We start from the raw sequence: 24,964 nt of genomic DNA on the forward strand, positions 1-24,964 counted from the left end.
AACTGCATATAAAGGCATTCTGCCCTCATTTCTTTACCACACAGGAGGTGACATGGTAGGTTTCTAATTTAAATTGTCTTGAGAGTGTTTATTGTTTAATAATTCCCTCTTCCTCCGCCCCACCCAGCCACTCTCTTGTTCTGCTTTGCTGATCATCCTAAAGGTTGAATACATTCTTCTTCTCAACAGAGGATGAGAATAAAGACTGAAACCAAAACACTTGATCGGGCTTTCACCGGGCACTATGCCACCGTGGAGGGCTGCTCTTAAACAAGCATGGTTTTCCTAGGGCTCCACAAGGTAGTCCTTTCTCAAGTTCGCCGGTACACTCATGGAGTTGAAATGCCGCTGCCCATCTAAATACAACATGGACTCTGAAACACAAAAGAGAGAACCATGGAGAAGCCCATGGCACCTTACAAAATCATTGTACGGACAGCTAGGCTACTTGGGAACACGAGGGCAACAAGGAGCGTGCAAAAATGGCTCTAGGCAGGCCCTGTCGGGCTGGGGGTGTGCAAGGATCCTGAGGGGTGAGCCTCGACTCGTGCCCCTTTCCTGTGGCTGCACCAGTCTCTGACCACCAGTGGCCACTTACAGCTGGACTGACCCTTCAGACGGTAGCCAGGTCAGGCAGAGCAGCAATGGCAGCCTGCAGGCCATGAGGCATCCTGGCCGTCAGGGCTGCAGACCCTCGAGAGCGCTATCTCCTAGAGATACGTTCTTGGAGCTAAGAGGCGTCTCTATGCTTCCTACAACAATTTAAAAGAAGAAAAATTTCTTTATACGTTCTTCCATTCACTAAGGACAGACATTGCTGCTTACCTCCGTAGGTTCTGGGGAAAACCAAGGGCACTTCTTTTTCTGACATGAACGTGAAATGGAAGACATTGGTGGTCATATGCTCTTTATTCGCAAGAGAGGCCACCTCACTGTGCACTCTGACTTGAATGTAATTGTCCCGAGTAAAGCAAACCTAAGGGATTTAGACCTGATAGTTAGTCAAGTGCATTAGGAAGGGGAGAAAAGCCAGTCATAAGAGAAACAGTGGCTTTAGAATTAAAAAAAAAAAAAAACCTTCTCTTCTGGGCCCAAGTGATAAAAAATTTATTTCATCCCTCATCGCACACCTACCTGCGAAGAAAGAAACAGCAGTGATCCAACCTCAACGGGTTTCTGAAACATGATATCATCCACTGCTACTACAAACGGTCGGGAACCACTAACAGACAAAGGCAGAATTTGGGTCAACCACAAAATTCAGATGATGTCTATTTCTCCCCTAACAATCAGCTGAAGCAAAATGTGAATGATAAGAGAATAAACCTAGGGAAGGGGCAAATAATCATACCGGTGAGAAATGGTAAGGGATGCCAATGTGACGAGATCACCACTCTATCTTTTCCTTTCTGCATTGTCATCACCTTTTCTCAGTAGGTCTTTAATGCACTAACTGACAAAGTCAGAGCAACAGCCTTTGAAAATGAAGACCAAGTGGAGGTGGTATCAGTGTGAAATTGATTGAAAAACAAAGCACATACCCCAACACATCCAGACTGGCCTAAAATGGTTCATTTCAACGGGGTACTGCAAACTGTCTCTCAGAAGTTGAATACTTTTACTGGCGCCACACTGCCAAACTCACCCAAAGTTACAAGCAGTAGCCCATCCAAGTTCATACGCTTTCCTCATAAGGAAACCGCCAAAGATCCGATTGAAAATGTTCCGCTCCTATAGGGCATAAAATAATTATTAACAGATACAAGCTCATGACCACCCTCATATACAGAACAAAGGAATTAACAATGCCACAGAACAGAGGTCAGTTTGAAGGCGGATCAAATTTTAGATGAGAATCACCAAAGCAAGTTATCCTCTTTAGAAGATTTTTCATTGGCTTACAATACCTGAGGGTGGCAAATTTCCAAGCTCTTCAGTTTTGAATCCTCCATCCACACCGCATGAGGGGGTAAAACTCGACTTTGAAAACTTATAGTCCTGTACAAAAGGAGATTCAGGAAACCCTCTTAATGCCATGATTTTACTGATGAAAGGTAAAATATATGCAAACAACTCCCAAGATGTTGAGGCCCAAGTGGCTCTGGAGAAGGCCAAGGTTTAAATGCTTTCCCAACCTGGAATCTCACCATCCTAACTTACTTTGGATCGAGCGTGCTAAGAAACATCTCATGTATGGTTGTCCTCTCCTCGGCACTGGGAGCCATTTTCAGTAATGACGTGGAGCTGAAGGCAACCCTTCTCCCCTTGTTCACTGGAACACAGGACGACAAGGAGCTACGATCAGGAGGGTCCCACTGCAGCACTGCGGTTCCTGACCTTGGCTGCCTCAGACCCTACAAGGGTAGTATCTCCTGACTTCAAAAAGCCCACCGGAAATTGTACATATATCCCAAAGAAGGCTGCTGAGGCTACATAAAGTGTCCAGCGACTCCCTGCTTTCACACGGAAATTACACTGGCTCAGTGTGAGACCACTTAAAGACCACACTTAGACCATCCAGGGCGCCTGGGTGGCTCGGCTGGTTAAACGTCCAACTTCAGCTCAGGTCATGATCTCACGGTCCTTGAGTTTGAGTCCCCCATTGGGCTCTGCGCTGTCAGTGTGGAGCCCACTTCAGATCCTCTGTCTCCCTCTCTCTCTGCCTCTCTCTCTCTAAAATAAAATAAACACTTTAAAAAGTTTTTAAAAAGACCATCCTGAACTAGAGCCCTGACCAGCAGTTATTTCACTAAGATACATTTCCCATTTTACTAAAAATGAGAAAACAAATTTTTGCACTTAACAAATATTGTCTAATCAGGAAAACTGTTAAACTATGGATTCTGGAACCAAAAATAAGGTATTTTTAATTTCAATAAATTTTCAGCATGAGTAAGACTACTTGACTGGTATGAACAGTCCATACATGCTCTTAAATAACCTCTTCTGCAGTACAGCTAGTGTGCTTTGCAGAACTGTATCTTATTATAAACAAATTAATATACATTCTCCTTGTCTAAAGAGTTCTTCTTCCTCTGGGCTTTCAAGGATGAGTGGATTTACAAATGCCGGCCTAAAGAGAAGAAAAGAAAAGAATACAGTTTAAGAGGCTTATAAATACAGTTTTCCCCAGGAAAGGTGGAAGGTGAAGAATTTACCCACTGGTTTCCAAGTCTCTGCTGTTTGTTTTAGGTAATGCTTACTCACTGTTTCATATAATAACCCAGGAACAAGTAAGGAGCCCTCTAGTTACAGAGTAAGCTGTATACTAGAAAGTTCCCATCATAAAAAGAACACTGCCTCTCACCAAAAAGTTTCCCCTGATTGTCATAATGAGGAAACAGTCAAAAATACGCTGTAGAATATTCTACAGGACAACTGGCCTGGACCCTTCCAAAAATGTCAACGTCTTCAGAGATAGAAAATGGCAGGGGGACGCTTTAAAAAAAAAACTACATAATAACTACATGCCATACATGATCTTCGATCAGATCCTGACCCAGGGGAAAGAGCTATAAAAGATATTTTAGGGACAAATGGCAAAGTTTGAATATGGATTGTATATTAGATAATATAACTGTCTCACTTAAATTTCTTGGATATAATAAAGGCATCGAGGCTGTGTAACAGAATAACCTTATTATTAGGAGACAGATGCTGGACTATCCAGGGGTGAAGTAGTCTCAAACTTACTTTCAAATGATTCAGGGAAAGAGTGTGTACATGTGTGTATTTATAGAGAGAGGGTAAGACAAAATATCAATTGGTGAATTGAAGGTGAGGGCTCTCTGGGTGCTCACTGCATCATTCTACTTTTCTGAAGGTGGCAAATTTCTCAAAAGAGAAAACAGATAAGGGGGGGGGGGTGCTTTCACTGTGGTAGAATCCAAAGATTTGATGAAACAACAATGGAAACAATGGTAGAGAAATTTTAAATAATGCCACAGGGCCGGAAAGGAGTCCCCCACCCAGGGCCAGCCCCTAGGACCCGCAGGCCTGCCCAGCCCAGTGGGAAAGTGAAGAGTAGCATTCTACACTCACATCTGTTTCACCTTAACTCACTCTTCCAAGGCAGTTTTTCATGAGGCAGCAAAGATTTCTCAATGAGGACCCCTACCTCAAGTTTCTAATACAAATTAGATTCCCACAGGCCCCCAGACTCTGTCCTATACCAATAGCAATCCTGTACTATTTCCTCCCAGCCCAGCACCCACCCCCCACAGTTCAACAGTTTTTTCCCCCCGTTCGAATGCCTTCCCAGTGACTGCTGTTAGGAACCAAGAATTCAACTTAAGGGGAAAAAAGTATGAAGCCAAATAAGTTAAAATCTGTAAAGTTCAATCTGACTTGGAATTGAAGGTACATTAACTCACGAGGTCCGATATTTGTTGCTTTTTAATATACATCCTAACTCTGTCCACTGAAAAGGCTTAGAAATAATGACAAATGAGTAGAAAATATAGTTCTAGTGCCCAGATTCTGGTCTCTAAATACCAGTACTCACTAAGAGGAACCCCAAGACTCCTCAGAGAAATGGCTGATTCTGGGCCTGAGGAAGAAAATGTGTAAAGTGAGCCCAAGATATCCCACCATACCAGAGAACAGGAAGACTGGTGGGGAAATGTGAAACAAGTTTACTCCAGGAGCCAGCTTAAAGGAGCTCCCACTGCCCAAACACAGTACGCTCTGAGCATCAAGAACAATGGCTGCAATTTACTGAAATACATTTACTATTAAAATCCATGAATTCATTGGGGCGCCTGGGGGGGGGGCCTCAGTCAGTTAAGTGTCCGACTTTGGCTCAGGTCATGATCTCACGGTCTGTGAGTTTAAGCCCCGCATCGGGCTCTGTGCTGACAGTTCGGAGCCTGGAGCCTGCTTCACATTCTGTGTCTCCCTCTCTCTCTGCCCCTCCCCTGCTCACTCTGTCTCTCGCTCTCTCGCTCTCTCTCTCAAAAAAAAAAATAAATAAACATTTAAAAAAATAAAATATAATAAAGAAAATAATACACTTTTAATAAAGAGATGAAGCAAATACGGCAAAAGTGTTAAAACTTCTAAGTCTAGGTGATGAGTATATGGAAATTTCATTATAGTCTTCTCTCCAGTTTTGTGTTTCTTTGAAGTCTTCCAAAATAAAGAATTAGGAAAAAACAGCAATTACCCTTGATTTTCAGAATCACGAGCCACCATTACAAAGGTTGCATCCAAAACAGGACAAAATTCATTGCCGTGTAACTAAAGAACAGTGGAAAGAAAATACAGACATAAGAAATACATTTAACAAGAAGACCTATGACAATTCTAACAGATGTCACACATGCTTTGGAAAGGGCTGCAATTAGAAAAAGAAAAGTGCTGGGGCACCTGGGTGGCTCAGCAGGTTAAGCGTCCGACTTCGGCTCGGGTCATGATCTCATGGTTCATGGGTTCGAGCCCCGCATCGGGCTCTGTGCTGACAGCTCAGAGCCCGGAGCCTGTTTCAGATTCTGTGTCTCCCTCTCTCTATGCCCCTCCCCAACTCATGTTCTGTCTCCCTCTGTCTCAAAAATAAATAAACATTAAAAATTTTAAAAAAAAGAAAAGAAAAGAAAAAGAAAAGTGCATCATTAACCACCATCTGCTGAGTTGCCAGACACAGAACTAAGCTCTGGGTGGGAATGGAGCAAGACCAAGAAGGCTGTGGTCTTGGAAAAGGAGAAAGACACCCCAAAATTCAAACAGTACACCATGCGAGAAGGGCTGAGATGGACATGACCTACGGGCTTTGGAAGTATGCGTGACTGAGACTCAAGGGCAAGGGTCACAGAGGGACCCTCTGCATCACCGTCACTTAAGTGTCCTGCATTATGCAAAGTTCTGGCTTTCTTGAGGCCTACCTGTCCTCACAATGGCACACAAAGCCAGGTGAAGTGCCCACCGCTCTCATGGACATTAGAATATTCAGGGAACTTCAGTATGCCAGCTACCAGCACACGTTTGTGCCCCCTTAGCTGAGCGTAGGGGGCTCCCAAGAAGGGGTAAGGATCACTGGTCATTCCACGTAATGAGTGAAATAGTTACAATGTACAAGCCTTTGAGGCTTTGAGGTATTTCTTCATCCTCTAGGAATCAGTACTTCCAGGGAAGTTATATCATAAAGTCCTATCATAAGCTGAGGGCATACTAGGCTCACTCTTCAACAAACCTCCTCACTAGTCCTCCTCGCTGCTGTCTGTTCACCTTCCCCCTCAACCTTCTTCCCACATCTGCTCTAAGCTTGCTGGCAATATATATAAAGCTCTCCACGACAGAGTCCAGATTCCCCTCTGCTCACCAAACATGCCCCTAAGCACCTGCAACCTTTCCCTAAGCACACCTGACAACTTGGAGGTCTGGAATGTACCGTGCTGTTGAACTCCTCCCATCCATGCCTGAGCCTGGGCCTTCCTCACAGCCACCTTCCTCAAGACACTTCTCCCCACCCCTGCCCCCTCCCCAGGCAGAGGTCATCATCCTTTCCTTGGTTTGCCACCAGAGTGGAAACAAAGTCCTCCCTGAAAGTGGTACTCAATGTAACAGAGATGGATACTACTCCCACGGGGAACACTTGGAAATGTGCAGAACTGGTTTTGGTTGTCACACGGCTTGAGGGACATCACTAGCCAGGCAGGGGTAACCAAGGAGCTAAACACCTCACAGTGCGGGGGACTGTCCTGCATAACTAAGAATTTTTCCTACATCCAATGCCAGTAGTGCCTCTGTTGAGAAAAGCTGCATGATAATATACTACAGATCCTCCTCGACTTACAGCGAGGTCACATCCCCACAAATCCATCATAAATTGAAAATATCTTAAGTCAAGAATGCATTTAATACACATAAACTACAGAACATCACAGCTTACCTAGCCTATCTTAAACACGCTCAGAACACTTATATTAGCCTGCAATTGGGCAAAAGCATCTAACATAAAGTCTCGTTAATAACAATGTGTTGAATATGTCAGGGAACTTATTTAATACCGTTCAGAGAGTATAAAACAGAAAAGCCATATGGGGACAGGCGGGTTGCAAGTGCGTCAGTCCTCTACCCTCCTGATGGCGTGGCTGACCAGGAACTGCAACTCACTGCCACTGCCCAGCACCACATATCACCAGCCCAGAAAAAGATCAAAATTCAAACTTTAAAGTACACTTTATACTGAACACTCTTTCACACCATCATAAAGCCAAAAAATAGGAAGTCAAACCACCCTAAGTCAGGGACCATCTGTATATCATAATCACCGATTCCAGCACGCTTTCCTTGAGGACAAAGACCATTTTTACTCACATTTGTATGCCTAGCACTTAGCACAAAGACTGGCAGATAGAAGATAATCAATGATTGATGATGTATATGAGTTGAGGCAGAAAATTATCAAGCACTACTAGAATGTAAACTGTAAGAGAATGAAACGTTGTTTAGCTCACTGCTATACACTGAGCACAGAACACGCATTCGATAAACAGCTAAGTGAATGTTAAATGAAGGGACACGAGGAAGTGGGCTAGGTAACTCACACCCAGATGCTGCTTATGTCAAGGAGCCTACAGTGTAGTCGAAGAGAAAAGATGTGTTCATATGCTGCTCTGCGGAGAAGAGCAGGTACCAGGAGAAAGAATCAGAAGTCATGGGGAAGGAACAGGCGCTATGAGCTGGAAGGATCAGGGAAGGATTGAGCATAAGGTGGCCTGGAAGCAGAGGTAGAATACGAATGTGTGGAGCCAGAACATGAGGATTTCAGGCAAGAAAAAAGAATAAGCAATGATACTCATCCTACTCACTCACTGTTTACATTATGGTTTATTATAATGAACACCTACTAGTGCCAAGCATCAAGAATGCAAAATTGAGGGGCCCCTGGGTGGCTCAGTCGGTTAAGCGTCCAACTTCAGGGCAGGTCATGATCTCTCAGTTTGTGCTTTTGAGCCCCACATCAGGCTCTGTGCTGACAGCTCAGAGCCTGGAGCCTGCTTCAGATTCTGGCCTCCCTCTCTTTCTGTCCCTCCCCCTCGCTCGCTCGCTCTCTCTCTCTCTCTGTCTCTCAAAAATAAACAAACATTAAAAAAAGAATGCAAAAATGAGTAACTCCCTATTCTTTGAATGCTCAAAATGTCCATCAGCAAGCTCTAAGAAGGTATAGGAATGATAGAGGGACTACAGTTGTAAAGGCAGGTGGGAGCTAGTTTGTGGAGCACCTTAGATCCTAACTAGTCAAAAGAGTTCAGACTTTAATCCACAGATAATGGTCACTGAAGGGTTTGGAGAAGGAAAGCAATGTGATTTAAGATTGCCTTTATAAGATCTAACTCATAAAAAATCTGTACAATTAACAGAGAGAGCAAAGACTAGAGGCAGGTAGACTATTAAAAGACAGTTAAGGTACTCACAAAGGAGGCAGTGAGGCCTTGAATGAAACACAGAGGCCGAGAGGAAAGGGAAGAAAGAACTCTCTGGTGGGTTGCTATGGGTGATGAATTTGCAAGACTTGGCAAAAGGCTGTATAGGAAAGGACGAAATTAAAGATATGACAAAGGTTTGGACCCAGGGCAGCAAAGGGGGAAATGGAGGAGGATCAGGATTGGGAAGGAAGCTGAGGTACTCAGTTTGTCACACACCTGATTTAAGGTAGCAAGAGCACGTGTAGGAGGAGAGATAAAACAGGTGTGCAGAAAGATGAGTCTGAAGGTCAAGCCCAGAAAATATTTGGGACCACCTCCATAGTAATGATAATAAATGAACATTATAGTCAACATTTGATTAGTGGTTACTGTGTGACAGGCAATGTACCAACTAATTCCTATGGTTAGGTTGTTTTTTCATTTCATGCTTACCACACAATAAAACATGGTACTATTACTGTTTCCACGTTACACTTGAGAAAATGCAAACTCAGAGAAGGTAAGTAATTTACCCACATTCACATGGCTAATAAGCAGCAGAGTTGGGATTTGAACCTACATGTACCTAAACCAGAGGCAAAGCACCTACCGCCAAGCTTCCTATCTGGTATAGAAAGGATCACTCAAGTCTTGAGTTACTAGTCAAAATGGTCAATGAGAAATACAAACTTAAAACAGAAGTTTGTACTTGTCTGACAGTGATTTTCATTGGCCCTCTCCCCACAATAACTCCTGTAACTCTTTTCAACCTATTTGGCCCAGATTCAAATTACCTTGATTCCTATGGCAGGAATCTGAGCAGTCTAGGAATCAACCATGAAGATTAAAAAATGCAGACAGGGGCCGCCTGGGCAACCCAGTCGGTTAAATGTCTGACTCTTGACTTCGGCTCAGGTCATGATCCCAGGGTGGTTGCATCAAGCCCCGAGTTGTGCTCCTTACTGGGCATGGAGCCTGCTTGAGATATTCATTCTCATTCTCTCTCTCCCTCCCTCCATCTCCCTCCGCCTCCTCTCCCTCCTCCTCTCCCTCCTCCTCTTCCTCCTCCTCCTCTCTGCCCCTCTCCGCCCCTCAAAACAAATAAACTTAAAAAAAAAAAAACAGTGTGGACTAATCATAGCAGCATCCCCATCATGCTTACTGTGTTTTGTTCTAACAACAGTATTACTGTCAGCTATGACAACATGGAACTTAAAGAATCCAACTGCTTACAGAGAGCCCCAAATAAAAAACTACTTAACTATTTTGACAAAAACTTTAGTTACTGCAGAACAAGCTTTAGACTTTTTCCAAAAGGTGAAGTACTTCATAATTCCAGAAGAGAAAAAGTCCATCTGAATAATGAGCCTACTAAATACTCTGGCATAATTGAAGAAGTCATTCTTTTTTTTTCCTTATTTTTTTTATTTGAGCATAGTTGACAATGTCACATTAGTTTCAGGTGTACAACATAGTGATTCAACAAGTTTATACGTTATGCTGTGCTCACCAGAATGAGTCATTCTTTTTTTTTTTTGAGAGAGAGAGAGAGAGAGAGAGAGAGAGAGAGAGAGAGAGAGAATATTCCACGCAGGCTCTGCACTGTCAGCACGGAGCCCAAGGCAGAGCTCAAACTCAACCGCAAGATCATGATCTGAACCAAAGCTGGCAGCTTACCCGAGCCACCCAGGTGCACCCAGAATGAGTCATTCTTAAATAAATTTTCACAATGAAACGTGGGACATACTCTGAATTATCTGATTTCTGTGCTATTATCCTCTTTGAGGTACTTGTTTCTTGTCAAATTTCTTCATTTCTTTATAACAGCTACTCAGAGTTCTGCTCCTTAGTGGGGCTGTTCCTAACTGCTACCTTTAGTCTAAGTGACTGTTATGGGTTGACTTGTGTCCTCCAAAAATATATGAAGTCCTACCCCTTGGTACCTCCGAACATACCTTTACTTAGAAATAGGGCCGTTTCAGATATAATCAGTTAAGATGAGGTCATATTGCAGTAGGGTGGGCCCTTAATCCCATATTACTGATGTCCTTATAAGAAGAGAAGAGGGGCACCTGGCTGGCTCAGTCGGTAGGGCATGCAACTCTCAATCTTGGGGTCATGAGTCTCAGCCCCACGCTGGGCACAGAGATTATTTAATAAAAAAGAAGAAGAAGAGGAGAGACGCAAAGACACAGACACCCAAGGGCGAAAGAACACGTGGCAATGGAAGCCGAGATCAAAGCGTTCAAGCTGCAAGCCAAGGAATACCAAGGACTGCCACCAAACCATGAGAAGACAGGAAGAAGCAAAGAAGGATTCTCCCCCTACAAACTGTAGAGGGAGCATGGTCATGCTGAAGCCTTGATTCTGGGCTTCTGGCTGCCAAACTGTGAGATAATTAATTTGTTATTTTTAGCCACCCAGTTTGTGGTACTTTGTTCCAGCAGCCCGAGGAAACTAACACAGTGACCAGTAAGTACCATTCGTGCCTGATGTAACTCAGACTTTTGTGAAATTCTCTGGGGCAAAACCAGAAATAAGCACCTTGACACGTAGCCATATATGATTTGAAAGTAATAAACAATGAACCAAGACAGCAAAGTGTCAGTCTTTGTCTAGGAAGAACACATTAATAACCCACCATCTGCATGACATGAATTTTCAATTCTTTTTCTAGAACTGGTGAGCTATATACCTGTCATAGGTATAGCATAGGTAAAAAGCATAGGTAAATATGCTTTTCTTTCGCTGGGACTAGCTGGTTGTATTGGAACAAGCCAGCAACCTTTAGACAAATACATACCTGAAACATTTGCATCTTCACTTCCATGGATGTCTTCCCAACCCAGCTGACATGGCCACTGAACTTGATGTCCTGTTCTGGACTTAAGCTCGTCTTACACATATCTGCAAAACAAAAAGTCAATCTGAGTTCAAACCACACCCCAAAGTTTCCGTATTACAAAAGGAAAATTTCATTTTATATTCTGGCAAATTCCACCACTTTTCCTTTTTTCTTTTTTTTTAGTCTTCAAAATTAAAAAGAACGTTTTTGACATACAAAAGAGAACTGTATACCTTTTTGAAAAATGTAGACAATGCAAAGAATATAAAAACTAAAACTGGAGGGGCGCCTGAGTAGCTCACTCGGTTAAGCATCTGACTTCAGCTCAGTTCATGGTCTTGCAGTTGGTGGGTTCAGGTCCCACACTGGGCTCTCTACTGATGGCACAGGGTCTGCTTTGGATCCTCTGTCTCCCCCTCTCTCTGCCCTTTCCCCACTTGCACTCTCCCTCTCAAAAATAAATAAACATCGTGAAAATAAATAAATAAACATTTTTAAAACTAAAAAAAATAAAACTGCAATTATGCAAAACAAAACCCTTCCACTCAAAGATCATTTTAATAAATATGTATTTTAGTATATACCATGAGACATTTTCATACATATATATACATAAAAATTTTTCCATAAAATGAAAATATTTCCTCTAATTTCAATAATCTCTTGTGATTACTAAGAATTCTAAGTATCCATAGAAAATAATATTGCTTACCAATCTTGTCCACCAGGGCTGTAACTATAGACAGAGGAGACGCCTTAGCTGAATGAATCTTGGTGTGCATGTAGCAAATGAGAACTGTAAGAAAAAAGAAGAGAACCAAAGAAAGGAAAAGCAAGATTATTGCTCAAAATTTACAACTGAATCCCTGAATCCATAAAAAGTCTTCTCTTGTTTTGAAGACCCAACCCCCCATATCCCACTAGCAGCCTTATCCTAGGTCCAAAGACTTCTACACATTGAAGAGATTTGGGGATCTTCTAATCTGACTACCCACTCAATTTTAGATTTGGTCAAGAAGCCGAAGTCTAAAGCCCAAGCCCAGCAGGTGGCCCATCACCACTCCACAGAGACACACTGCCTCAATTAGAAAAAGAACCCAGCACATGAGTCCAACAGCATCAAACATCTTCATAAAAGAGAAACAAATCACAAGGACTCAACTATCTATTTTCCCTCTGACTCCTTATCATGAAGCAACCATTTCACTTAGAGTTATTCCTCCTTCCTCCTAACACCTTTGACTCCTACACCACCTTGAGACTATCTGTATACTTGCCATATTTTAATAAGCTAAGCATGCTTCTGTGCATTTAAAGTTGTATTATACTCCTGTGTTTAGTGGCCTCCCTGCTTCCCCCATGATTCATTCAAATTTGTATCTTCAGCCCTCAGGACATGGGTCTGCACCCAATAAATATTTGTTAAGTGACAAAAAAATCCTTCCATCCATGCACCTCCTAACAGATGCACTGGGGGAACAAGAGGCTAAAGGCAAGAAAGTCCACTTAAGGTCTCTGTGGTACCCATAGAATAAATCATATGTGGCTGGCCTATGTCAGTATCGATGGAAAAGAAGAGAATATTTTAATAATCTCTTCAATATGTTAATAATCTCAGGTCTCCAGCTTGCCTGACTGAAGATGGTACACCATTCACTGAAAAAGAGAATAGAGGAAGAATAAAATGGACTATTTTCAACATGTTAAATATGAGAAGCCTAGGGCATATCCAAATGGAGATGTCCAGTAGGCGAGAGGGCAAAGTGATCTGGAACTCAGAAAAGCAGGGCAGGAAATGTAGGTTCCTAAGTACTCCACATACTGATAACAAGTGAAGCTCTGGGAGTGTACAGATAAGCAAAAAAAAGGGGAGAAGACAAAACCCTGGGGATAGCCAACATTCAAAAGATCACTAGGAAAAGAGGAACCTACAAGGGAGATAGGAAAGGAACAGCCAGAGAGGTAGAAGTGTCACAAAGCCCAAGGATGAGCTCAACAATATTTATCAGGAACCACAATAGGGTCAGGTAAACCTTGAAAAGCACCCATTAGATCACAAAATAAGGGGGAAAATGGAGAGCTTGGCAAGAGCAGTTCAATGGCTCTGAGGAACAGAAGCCAGCAAGTGTGAGAATGAGAAATAAACAGGAAGTCAAGATACAGAGGCAGTAAGAGCAAATGACTTTTTCCAACTTTTTCCATAAAGTTAGCTCTGAAGTGAAAGAGAAAGATAGTTTGACAGTGTTCTAAGGGAAGGAGATTTTACCTACTTTCCATTATAAGATGGAAGAGCCTTGAATATGTTTAGAAGGTGAGGGAATGTGAAGCTGAGAAACGGCTTGCGATATGAGAGAGAAAGATTAGGTGATAAGGCAAGTTCTTTAAAAAACTTGAAGGAACAGAATCAAGTGGAGAGGTGAAAAGAATGGCCATCAACAGGAGGCAAGGAGGAAAAAACAGGTTAATGCCAAGGGAGTTTGTGTATTTAGGGACACCTAAGTAAACCAAAGTCAAGAGTGTGTGTGTGTGTGTGTGTGTGTGTGTGTGTGTGTGCATGCGCGCGTGTGTGTGTGTGTGTGTGGTTTTTGTTAAAACGCCAATAAGAATGTTTAACTAAATTTATTTAATCTGAAGAAACATGCAGCTAGGTATAAGCCTAACAATGGACTCATTTCTATATTGTAGAAGTCATTACACCCTTTCTTTAAACCCATTCCCAACAGTTCAGTCCAAAAGTCATTAGTGAGAGCAAGCAAGGTAGCCCAGAGTAAGGTGCTAAAGCCCAAACAGGGCCGGAGGACATAAAGAGAGAAGGCAACAAAAGCGATGGCCCAGCATGTTGCAGCTTGAGCACAATGAGGAGGGTGACCCAGCAGAACAGGACCTGGTATGAATCCCAGTGAGGTGAGGGGAGCATCCATGAGAGGCTAGGGGTGGCAGAGATAAGAAATGAGCTACATACAGGGGGACCTTACCAAATAAGTAAATAGATTTAGAATAATGGAGCCAGCTGGAAAGAGGAATTACAAATATGAAAAGGGGGAAATGAATGAAACTGTGGTGCTGATCCAGAATTGCAACTGCCAGTGTGAGCCCATGGTCTTCAGAGATGGATAAACAGACAAACATAGATATAAATTTATGTGCATGTGCAAATATTCTCCAGCTTGTCCACTGAAAGAACATGGGAGCAGTGACACCCCAGCAGCAGTGACCACTCCCAGTACCCCTATCTTGGTTTCTAATTACCATTCCCCATCAAAAAGAACCAGAGCTCCTTGGAGATTTGGCTGATTCCAGGACTGAGGCAGGGAAAGTACAAATGAGCCTAGGAGGTCTTATTGTGCCAGAAAGTAAAGAAGTGCTCAAAGAATGATGGGGACACATTAAAAAAAACACAGAAGTCAGCTTGAAGGGACTGGGACAGTCCCGGCACAATTTGAGCACCACAAGAGATGACAGCGACATATTACAATCCATTCAATAAAATAGGAATCCTTGAGTCCATACTGATTTTAAAATAATACATTGGAAGTCTGAGAAGGAATGGAATGTTTATAAGATCTGAAATTACCTGCCAACCAGGTACTTATTAATTACAAAGGTGCAAAGAGTAACTTTACAGTGAAGAACCCCGACATACACTGCCTTCATCAGAGAACCAAAGTTAACATCCCAGTAATGGGACAAATGAGAATTATGCACCAGTTGATGAGATGCAATAAGAACACATCATCCCTTCTGTGATGTTCCTGCCAAAGGTGCACGTCTCAAATCCATCTTGGGGAAGCATAAAATAAATCCAAATTGAAAGAAATTGTACAAAAGAACTGGCCTATAACCTTCAAAAGTATTAAGGTCATGAAAGTCAGAGAAATACTGAGGAGCTATTCCTGACACAACAATTAAATGCAATATGTGATTAAGAAATGGATCCCTTCTGGGGCGCCTGGGTGGCTCAGTCAGTTGGGTGTCCGACTTCGGCTCAGGTCATGATCTCACAGCTCGTGGGTTCGAGCCCTGTGTTGGGCTCTGTGCTGACAGCTCAGAGCCTGGAGCCTGCTTCAGATTCTGTGTCTCCCTCTCTCTCTGCCCCTCCCCTGCTCACACTCTTTGTGTTTGTCTCTCTCTCAAAAATAAATAAACATTAAAAAAAAAAAAAGAAAAGAAATGGATCCCTTCTGCTACAAAGGACCACTGGTGAAGGCTGAGTTGCGTCCAAGAATCAAACAGTCTAATGTATCAGGGTTAACTTCCCAATGTTGACAGCTGTATTGTGGTTAGGTAGGAGAATGTCCTGGTTTGTAGGAAATACTGTTCTCTCACATGATTCAAAGAAAAAGAATTCTTTGTACTGTACAAACAACTTTTCCAAAAACTTAAGACTTTTTGAAAAGTTATTAGAAAGAAGGACTACTCGGATTATAACTGTTCAGCAGGAATCTACATTTTCAGGAAAAAAATTATGACAATTCAGAGGCAATAGTTGCCCTTCTTTTACTGCTCTTTTAGAATGTCCTCATCTGGGCAAGTTAAAGAATTAAAAAGGCCCTTTCCAGCCAAATGATTCAATATATAGCTATAACTATCTATTTAGAAATACTAAAATAATACCAGTACCTCCTAAGCTGTCAAGATCCTCAAGAATCCTGCCAAATCTGTGAAACAAAGAAAACTGTGATTAAATGAAAATCATGATGATCACCCCTTAAAAAATGAATAACACAGTTTGGGTGGATGAAAGGTTCTAAAATTGCGGCGATGGCCGCACGACTCTGCAAATATACTAAAACCACACAACTGCACACTTTACATAGGTGGACAGTATGGTGCGTAAATTACATCTCAAAGTTTTAGTAACAAAAGAAATAAAAACAAATAAATGACATAAATAAAAAGAGTGCCGTTTTACCTGATGGTGTTTTGAACAGTCAAGTATTTCTCTCGTAATTCAGGCTGACTACCCAAAGGCAAGAGAACCTCGATATAACTGTCTTTCATTCTCCTGGGTGGCAGTCCTTTCTGTGACTGAGCCAAAAAACTCTGAAGTAATTTTCTTTCCTCCATTGCTTTCACATGGTCTCTGAGAAGAAAGGAGGCAAACTACATGAAACACAGGGGGCAGTGCGATCCCACATGCCATTGACATTCAGGCTGGTCAAACCCTATCGAAGAAGGAAAAAGGTCTGGACCTGCTCACCTTCTCTTCCTTCCCTCCATCCCCACTTGGCACTCAGTGAAATTAAAAACTTTCTGTTAAAATGTCTTGGGCTTATAGATAAAAAAGGTAATACATACTTGTAAGTGATATAAATATACTTAAACCACATATTCACCCTCATCAAAAGGTGTATTCAAAAAATAGAATATTTCAAATCAAAATTAAAAATAGAGGGATGGGCACAAATACATATATGGGCTAAAGAACAAAGTGGCCACTGAATCCCATATCCCCATTTCTCACCTTGACAATTCTCACATTCTCTGTGCCCCCAACTCATTCACTCTCTCTCTCTTTCTCTATGTCTATGTCTATGTTTATCTCTATCTCTGCCTTCGATTTCAGGAAACAAAGACAGAGGAAGAAAAATGAACTATATCTAAACGAAGTATGAAAGGCAAAGCAAAAGGTAAAGAGGAAAAGTACATGAAAAGGAGATGGGAAGGGAAGACAAAGAAATGATTAAAGTGGAAAAGAAGAGACAGAGCACCAAGGGGATAGGAAACTAAAATGCTGACAATGTCATTAATTAAGATAAGCTTCACTTATGAAGTAGTATCGCCAGAAAGGTTTAGCCTACCAAAAGTACAAGAAATAAAGACACAAGTTAAACAGCACCAGGGAAATCCTGAACATGGAACGTTCTACACAACAAATGGCTTGGTCTCTAAAGTCAAGCTCACAGAGGTGCCTGGGTGGCTCAGTCGGTTAAGTACCTGACTTTGGCTCAGGTCATGATCTTGCAGTTTGTAGCTTCAAGCCCCACAGTGGTCTCTGTGTGGACAGCTCAGAGCCTAGAGCCTGCTTCAGATTCTGTGTATCCTACTCTCTCTGCTTCTCCCCTGCTCACATTCCATGTGTGTCCATCTCTCTCTCCCTCTCTCTCTCTCAAAAAACTAACTAAATAAATAAACATTTTTTTTAAAAAACTTTAAAGTCAGGCTCATACACAAAAAACAGGAGGGAGAATAATTGTCTACTATTCCAGACTAGGAGCAACCAAAGAGTCATAACCACTAATGCAATATACAATTCTTTATTGGATCTTGATATTTTTTAAAGCTATAAACGACATTTTGGGAACAGTTGAGAAATTCTGTACAGATGAGTAATATACTATGAGGGAATTACTGTATATCTCATCAAGTAAGAGAATATCTTGTTTGTTGGAGATACACACGATTGCTGACTTTGTTACACAAGAGAACATATTTATTTATTGGAGATGTATGAAGTGTCATGATACCTGTAATTCACTTATTCATATAAGTGAATTACAATTCAGCCAACATATGCATATTGGCAAATCTGGAAAAATGTAAGTACCAAACAAGATAGTAGGGACAGAGGTATTCATCTTTTCTATTTTTCAAAACATTGAAATTTTTCATATAAATAGCAAAAAATAAGTCATTAAATAATTTCTATACCAACAATAGATTATTGTATGTCTAGTGATTGCTTTTTCTTTTTATCTCATTTTAGTCTCAAAGTTCGGTGCACCAAGAGGAATATTATCCTATTTCACAGCAGGGAAATACTGAGAGATCCGGTTAATTGTGAAGTGACAAGAATAAAGGAGCCAGGCTGCATCAAATAGAAAAACCAAGAAACTTGAGTTTTAATTCCCAAACCCTGATCCTTAATTCATTCATTCTCTCTCTGAGTTTCAGTTTCATCATATGTAAAAAAGGGATAGGAACATATGCCGTAAGCATGTCACAAGTTTTGTAGAGAATCATTGAGGTAATATACTTGAATGCACTTTGAAAAATGTAGAGTACAGGTAAATGACTTTATGACAAGAATGCATCAAATGATGAGTATGTTGGAATGTTGGTCTTCCCCCCAAGTAAAAAAAACCCTCTCAACCCATTTCCAAACACAGGGCTCCCTCCACCCCTACAATGAGACCATCAGCTGAGCCTAAATACAGCCTAGCATACCACTTTAAAGGTGAAAGGATGAATGAGCACAAGGGTGCTTACCTCCAGTTTGTGGAGACTCCTACTATCTCCCGCAACTTATCACGAACTGAAACAAAAATAAAGAGATCATTCCAGGAAACAAAAATACTAGAATTGGATTATGGATATGAGTTGAAGAACTATAAAAAGCGACCCATGCACTCAAAAGCTTTAAAGATCCATTAATTTCCATTTAATGCCACAACAAACAGCTCAAGGAAGGGATCAAGCCTGTGCTTCCCAAAAACGTGAAACAACTAACTGTCTCCTTAGTGAGAAAAAGAATACTCTGTGCCAATCACTGGGATTTACATACACAAACAAAACAGGGTAACTCCAATTATTCATCGGGTGGGGTAGTATCAGTGTCAGTAGGAGACCCTTTACAATGGAGATATTATGACCAAAATCCTCACCTAGCTTCTTATAGGCAGTTGGTAGAGCAGATTGATTAGTGCAGGGACTGACAGTGATACTCAAATAGGAGTCTCATTCTAACTGATCTTTCATATATTTATACTATCCTAATTGTTAGAAAAGTTTAAGCCACAAAAGTGAAGCAAAGATGTAAATCAAGGAAAAGCAAAGAATGTAATTTAATGTTAGTTAATGCCCAAAAAGTGCAAGAATGAATTAATGCAAAGAAGCTTAAGCAGTTAAAGAAAAAGTCGATACTAATTACCACACACACCATGATTCACATGTATAGGTGAACATGCTATATGGATAAAAGGAAAATAAATTAGATAAGCAGTAGAAATTCAAGACTAAAAAATAAGTCTATAGGATTTCACATGTTGATGTCATATGTTTTTTTCCTAGCATTTATATAGGACTTAAAAGTATATATTCCAGTTATGGGAAATTAACCGTAGCAATACTTGGTCCTTCAATGGCTAAGTGACCAAAACCAAATATGGTTAGATAACATGCACTTAAACTTTAACGAAAAAATAGTTGATTTTTCTATCAAATAATTGTTATACACCATAAATTTGTTACAAACTCTAATTACAACTAAATCAGAGAGAACTGCAGAATATATGGGCATACCTCATTTTATTGTATTCACTGTGCTCCATGAAAGTATGTTTTGTACAAATTGGAAGGTTGTGGCCACACTGCATCACCGCCATTTTTCCAACAGCATTTGCTCACTTCATGTCTCTGTGTCACATTTTGGTAATTCTTACAATATTTCAAACTCTTTCGTTATTATTATATTTGTTAAGGTGATCCGTGATCAGTGAGCTTTGGTGGTACTATTTAAGCTGTTTTGATACGTACACTGTGTTTTTAGACATAGTCCTTTTGCACGTTTAATAGACTACGGTGTAGTGTAAGCCTAACTCTTAAATGCACAGGGAAACAAAAAAATTGATTTCACTCATTGTATTCACTTTATTGCAGGGGTCTGGAACCAAACCTGCAATATCTCCAAGGTATGCCTGTAACCACTAGTAAATGTGTCTTATTTCTGACTTTTTTCCCTCCTGAGTTCCTTGAATAAAAGAATGGACAGGAAGTATGCCAAGTAGTACACAGACTACCGATGCTCACTGACATATAATGATTATTACTAGTTTAGTCAGCATATGAATAAAGGGGGTAGTGAGGGCCAAGAAGTAGAAATTTTCATTAAATATTTGGGACACCTGGGTGGCTCAGTAGGCTAAAGTATCCGGCTTCGACTCAGGTCATGATTTCATGGTTCGTGAATTGGAGCTCCACAACAGGCTCTGTGCTAACAGCACAGAGCCTAGAGCCTACTTCAGATTCTGTGTCTCCCTCTCTCTCAGCCCCTCCCCACTCACACTCTGCCTGCCCCCCTCTCTCTCTCTCTGTCAAAAATAAATAAACATAAAAAATTTTTAAAGAAATTTTAATTATATATATGTATATGCATATGTATATACATGTGTACATATATATATAATTTGTAGCTTTGGAAGAAGCCACAATTTTGTTCATAATGAATACTCCTAAACTGATAGAGACAGCCATAGTTTGCATATCAGACTAGAAATTGAAATTAACTCCAACTGAGCATGGATTAACTGTCCCTCTAACAAAACTATAGATCAGGAGCATTTAGTTGCTGCAACTGAAGGGTCCATCTCTTATGCAACAGGTCTCTTTTTTCTCTGCTTTCCCCTTCAGTACCAACACACAGAAAGTGGAAGCCATTTAATTAAAAGAGCTGTCTCCCAGGCTCCTAGGAACCAAAGCTCAAATTCTGAATGTGGTCTCTACCCAAAGTTATTCTGACCATCTTATAAATGAGAAGTTTATGGAAAAATCTACATTTAGTATGTCTCATTCGCCCTAAAGTACCTATCTGTATGCCTCCCAAGTAAGACAGGGTTTTTCACCACGTGGACCTAAAACACAAACACCCATGCTTGCCTTCATGCATGTGGAGGACTCTCTGTTTCTCGGGATTCTCGGATCCTTGAGTGAGTCCTCTGCCAGGAGCACGCAGCCCCTTGCCCAAGGTGGTACAAAGCCTACAAAACAAGATAAAAAACGCTAGAGTAGGTTCTATGGCGTCCCGGCAACGCCCAAAACCAGCCCCTCCTCCCAAAACACTTAACCATTCCACACCCTCAGTATACACTTTCTTGTAAGGATCTGTACTTGTTTCTCCAGGGTCTGTATATTTGCATATGAGGCTACTCCATAAATCATCTAACTAGAGTAAACATTTCATGAGAGAAGAGACCAACTAGCTAACAATCTACAAAATAAATAAAAGATATCAACCAGGTTTAATGGATTTATTCTTGCTTTTTTATTAGCTTCAGAAGCCCTGAATCAATTTGGTAAACAGCTGAGTAAATTAATTATGAACATTTATTTTGTTCTTTATTATCACACCATATTTCCTCAATAAATAAGCTAAATCCAATTATAAGTTAATAAACTTTGAAAAGAGAATTAACCCTTTCCAGACTCAGAGTATTTATTGTGGGCAGAAATTTCCTAATCCCCAAACAAAATAAAAACAATATACCCAAAAGCACCTAACCTAGTCTGCCAAAACAAGTTGTTTAAGTTGGTTTTGGTTCACTGTTTCTTAAGTGTTGACTCCTAACCACCATCATATCATGGATAACACATATATAATATCAGAAATTGACAAAGTAATCTGAAAGCACAGCTGAAGAAGGCAAGGCACTGACAAGGTCAAGAACTCCAGATACTATTACTCATTCTAGTTCGTTATTAGTAAATTCTTACTACCTCATGCCAGGACAAGCAAGGACTAACTCCACTATGCCGCCCACCCCACCCCTCCCCACCAAAACTTTCTTCATCTGTAAAACGGGGTAATTATAGTACCTATCCTAAGGGACTGTCATAAGGATAAAGAAGTTCACATTCACACATGCACACACGAACACATCTGCAGGCAAGCTGCTCTTTTCACAATCTCAGGCTACTTCCCTTTTACATATACAGCGCTGAGGTGGAGGGAGAGGAAGAATGGTTTAATCACTACCCAACACCTCAGTACCACAGGGTTACTGGCTTGTTCCCTGATAAGACCTAGGGAGCTTTACAGCAAAATCCCTAGGCCTTTAGAAGAAACCGTCAAGAGGCTTTGGGACACTCAGGCCGTAGGACTCCATGATTAAAACTTTCCAATGAAAGGAGACCAAAGAGCCCAATCTCTTCATGGCTTGCCTAAGAAGTCACAGAAGTCACCTAAGGTGTGAAAAAAAGGGTCTTAGCTCTGTTCTGGGTCCCAAGCTTAGGGTAGGTGTCTGGGAAGAGTTTCCAATACAGTAGCAGGCAACGCCATTCATAGGCCCTCCACCCCAGGGAAATGCCTCAATTTAGAAACTAAACGAATTCAGTGACTCTTTCCTGAGTCTGGAAAAATAAGCTACAAAGACTGCACACCAGTCAAATAACCTAATCATCTTGAACAGTCTGTATTCATTTATGAACTCTTTGCCTCACTAAACAACTAACAGAGTACCTGCTTAAGGTTCAACAGGACTCACAAGAAAGGAAAGCAGGTTTATAAGAGTTATTAGTGCAAAGAAAAAGACTTCCAAACTGGGGGAGAGGAGATCAAGAAAGTTTTCCTGGGAAAAGGCACATGGCAAGATCATGGAGCTTTGTAGAAGGCCCTTCACATCATGTCCAATGTAAGCTAAAGTCAACTGTGACCCTTCCCATAATGACTTTCACTCTGTCTAAACAGTGCTAATAAAGCTTTTATTTTTAAGTGCTATACACAAGAGAGAGACAGAGAACCTTTTTCAACTGATAGCAAGATCCACAGGAATAGTGAGGGAGATCCAGGACCCCTAAGACAAATGACGGAGATCAGTCATTCAGAACCAGTATGGACACACAAGGAGAGATGGCGCACCTGTAGCATGATTCCAGAAGCTGGAACAGGGGTGAGGCCCCTGGGGGCCCAGCCAGGCAGAAAGAAGCTGGAGACAGCTGGAGTGCTCAGCTGAAATGGTTTGGGGGAGAGCCAGACTTGTCCTAGAGTCTAAGTCCCGAGGCCTTAACTGGGCAAGCTGGGAGGTGACACACAGAAAAAGGCATCCTCCTTGTCCAAGTAGCCTAATCAACCCCCCACCTCACCTTACAGGGCCTTGCTGCTCATTCAAGGTAAAGTTCAAATCAGCACCAAAAGTCCTAGGTGCTGGAAGCCGAGCTACCCAGCCTGAGTGGCAGGGCCCGGGCTGTGGACGGATTGGTGACTGCAAGGCGGCCCACCGACAGCGAAGCTTCTTGTCCTCCCACTTTTAGGTAATTCGGCCTTCAAACTACCTGGGGTAGTGTCTGCTGGGGAATGGCCCTCGACAGGCCCTCTGGGGAAAAAACCATTAGGAAAGAAAATAAGGTTCCACCAGAAATTGTGCGGCCTTGCGTTTAGCCTTTGCCATCCCCCATGGAGACTCCTCTACTTACAGGAAGGATAGCCTCATGCCTTAGCCAGCAAAGGCGGCCAGCAAAAGAGAGACATATGGATTTGAAAGCCCCACTCCGGCAACTAAGGAGTGTATCTCTGGGCACGGGTGACTTCAACCCCTAGGCCCACCTGGCCCCCCGGAGGCATTCCAGATGATGACTGAACCTAGTCGGTTAAGCTACAAAATGGTTAATTAATTCCTAGGTGCACCGCCTGAGAATGTGTGAGGCAAGGGTTTCTAAGGCGTTTTTGGCCCCTTCCTGGCACCTTGGACCAAGGTGGTGCACCTTGCCTCGGTCTCATGTGGTTAGGAGGTCATGTCCCTGTAACTGTTCCACTTGGGGTGTTGAGAAATGGAGGGCCTTTCATGAGAACGGCAAAGCAAATGCTTTATAGACTATAGATAATTATAGACAAATGCAGATGCATAATGGAATAATGTAAGAAATTAATCAATAATCAAAGGGTATGCGGGAAAATTAGGGGAAAATCGCCATGTTCTTTCTTAAAGGTTGATGGCACATAGGAACATTTTCAAAATTAGGTAATGTTAAAAAACATAGACCACGTATGTTACAAGGAAATCACTCGCATATATAATGCCACGTTTGCTACAATAAATCGGCCAGTTCAACACACTGCGGTTGTCTGTGTCCATTTTTATTTTTGTTTTTTATTTTAGTTTTGTTCTATTTTCACTTTTTCACCCACGCCGTTCATCCTTCGGGAATCCCTGGACCTGCTGGAGCTGGACTCCGGCACCTAGGCGCACAGTCCTGACTGAGGTCCCGGCAGCCCAAGAGGTGCCCCGCAATCTCTCCCCACATTACAACACACTTAACCCGGAGTCCAAGTGGGTCAAGCACTTAACCCTAAAAGTGCTCTCCCAAGGAGGGCAAAGAGCTGTGAAGTAAGGTGGAGTGCTAAACGCCAGCTCTCTCACTAGCGGCTACCCCCAAACCACACCCGTGATGAGCAAAGAGAAAGGAATTTCAGGGAACACCCAACTTCCTCCCTCAAAGTGCCGCTTCGCTTTTAATATCAAACTCCGCTCCAGGAGTGGGGGTCGCGGTGCTTCACTCGGGGGCAGAGGGCACGCGTCCAGGCGGAAGGCGGGCGCCCCTTCCCACCCGGCCCCACTTTCTTCCCCCCCAAACCACTACATCAGTCTCGCCAGCCGGCGGCCGGTTCCTAGCGCCCGGACCCGCTAGCAGCGCGGAGGGCGGGCGCCGGCGACCCTCCCGAAAGGGCCACGCCGGACCCCTGCTACTTACCGCAGCGCCGCCTGCCTCATCTTGCCCTGAGGCCGCGCGCGCGCGACCAGAGACCCGGGCCACGCGAGACAGCTGGCGGAGGGAAGTCGAGAGTAAGGCGAGCGCGAGCGCGGGAGCAGACCTCGCTCTTCACGACCGCACTCTCGCGGGGGCAGCCGCCCAGGGGCGGGGCCTTCCAGCCCAGAGGCGGGGCCTTGCTGCCCGAGGGCGAGGGCTCTCTGCGGAGCGGGGTGGGCTCCGGGGGCCTGCAGCCTCGCTCATTGGCCGGGAGCCTGTCTCTGCGGAGTTTCCCACTGGAAAGGCAGTGCCGGGC

At 42.5% G+C, this 24,964-nt stretch overlaps 1 protein-coding gene across 4 annotated transcripts; it reads right to left on the reverse strand.

The window, feature by feature from the left end:
* Positions 1-56: 56 nt before the first annotated feature.
* Positions 57-24,812, reverse strand: ACOT9 (acyl-CoA thioesterase 9). 4 transcript variants are annotated; one of them, XM_019823668.2, is made up of 17 exons: positions 24,652-24,797; positions 23,047-23,276; positions 20,845-20,945; positions 19,130-19,156; positions 18,460-18,505; positions 16,163-16,333; positions 15,871-15,908; positions 11,963-12,046; positions 11,209-11,312; positions 5,165-5,238; positions 3,006-3,073; positions 2,161-2,272; positions 1,908-1,998; positions 1,646-1,731; positions 1,135-1,222; positions 826-976; positions 57-374 (listed from the first exon to the last, which is right to left on the reverse strand). In XM_019823668.2, exons 3-17 carry the CDS (start codon positions 20,852-20,854, stop codon positions 286-288), a joined length of 1,239 nt encoding a protein of 412 aa, XP_019679227.1. In that variant the 5' UTR covers positions 20,855-20,945; positions 23,047-23,276; positions 24,652-24,797; the 3' UTR covers positions 57-285. The 4 variants fall into 4 exon arrangements, with proteins under 4 accessions (XP_019679227.1, XP_004000408.1, XP_044906561.1 ...); XM_004000359.4 differs by lacking the exon at positions 23,047-23,276 and having other exon boundaries at positions 24,652-24,811; XM_045050626.1 differs by lacking the exon at positions 19,130-19,156.
* Between the last annotated feature and the right edge of the window lie 152 nt (positions 24,813-24,964).

This window comes from Felis catus, chromosome X (assembly GCF_018350175.1).
Source record: "Felis catus isolate Fca126 chromosome X, F.catus_Fca126_mat1.0, whole genome shotgun sequence".
Taxonomy (NCBI): domain Eukaryota; kingdom Metazoa; phylum Chordata; class Mammalia; order Carnivora; family Felidae; genus Felis; species Felis catus.

What these genes read in the sequence shown, in the direction of transcription:
- ACOT9 (XM_004000359.4), bottom strand. Translation starts at nt 24,671, where the DNA reads ATGAGGCAGGCGGCGCTGCG. An exon ending in TGAAGATGCAAATGTTTCAG is followed by an intron (nt 5,239 to 11,208) that starts GTATGTATTTGT and finishes ACTGTTCTTTAG; the next exon opens with TTACACGGCAATGAATTTTG. An exon ending in CGTGATTCTGAAAATCAAGG is followed by an intron (nt 3,074 to 5,164) that starts GTAATTGCTGTT and finishes TCTTCTCTTTAG; the next exon opens with GCCGGCATTTGTAAATCCAC.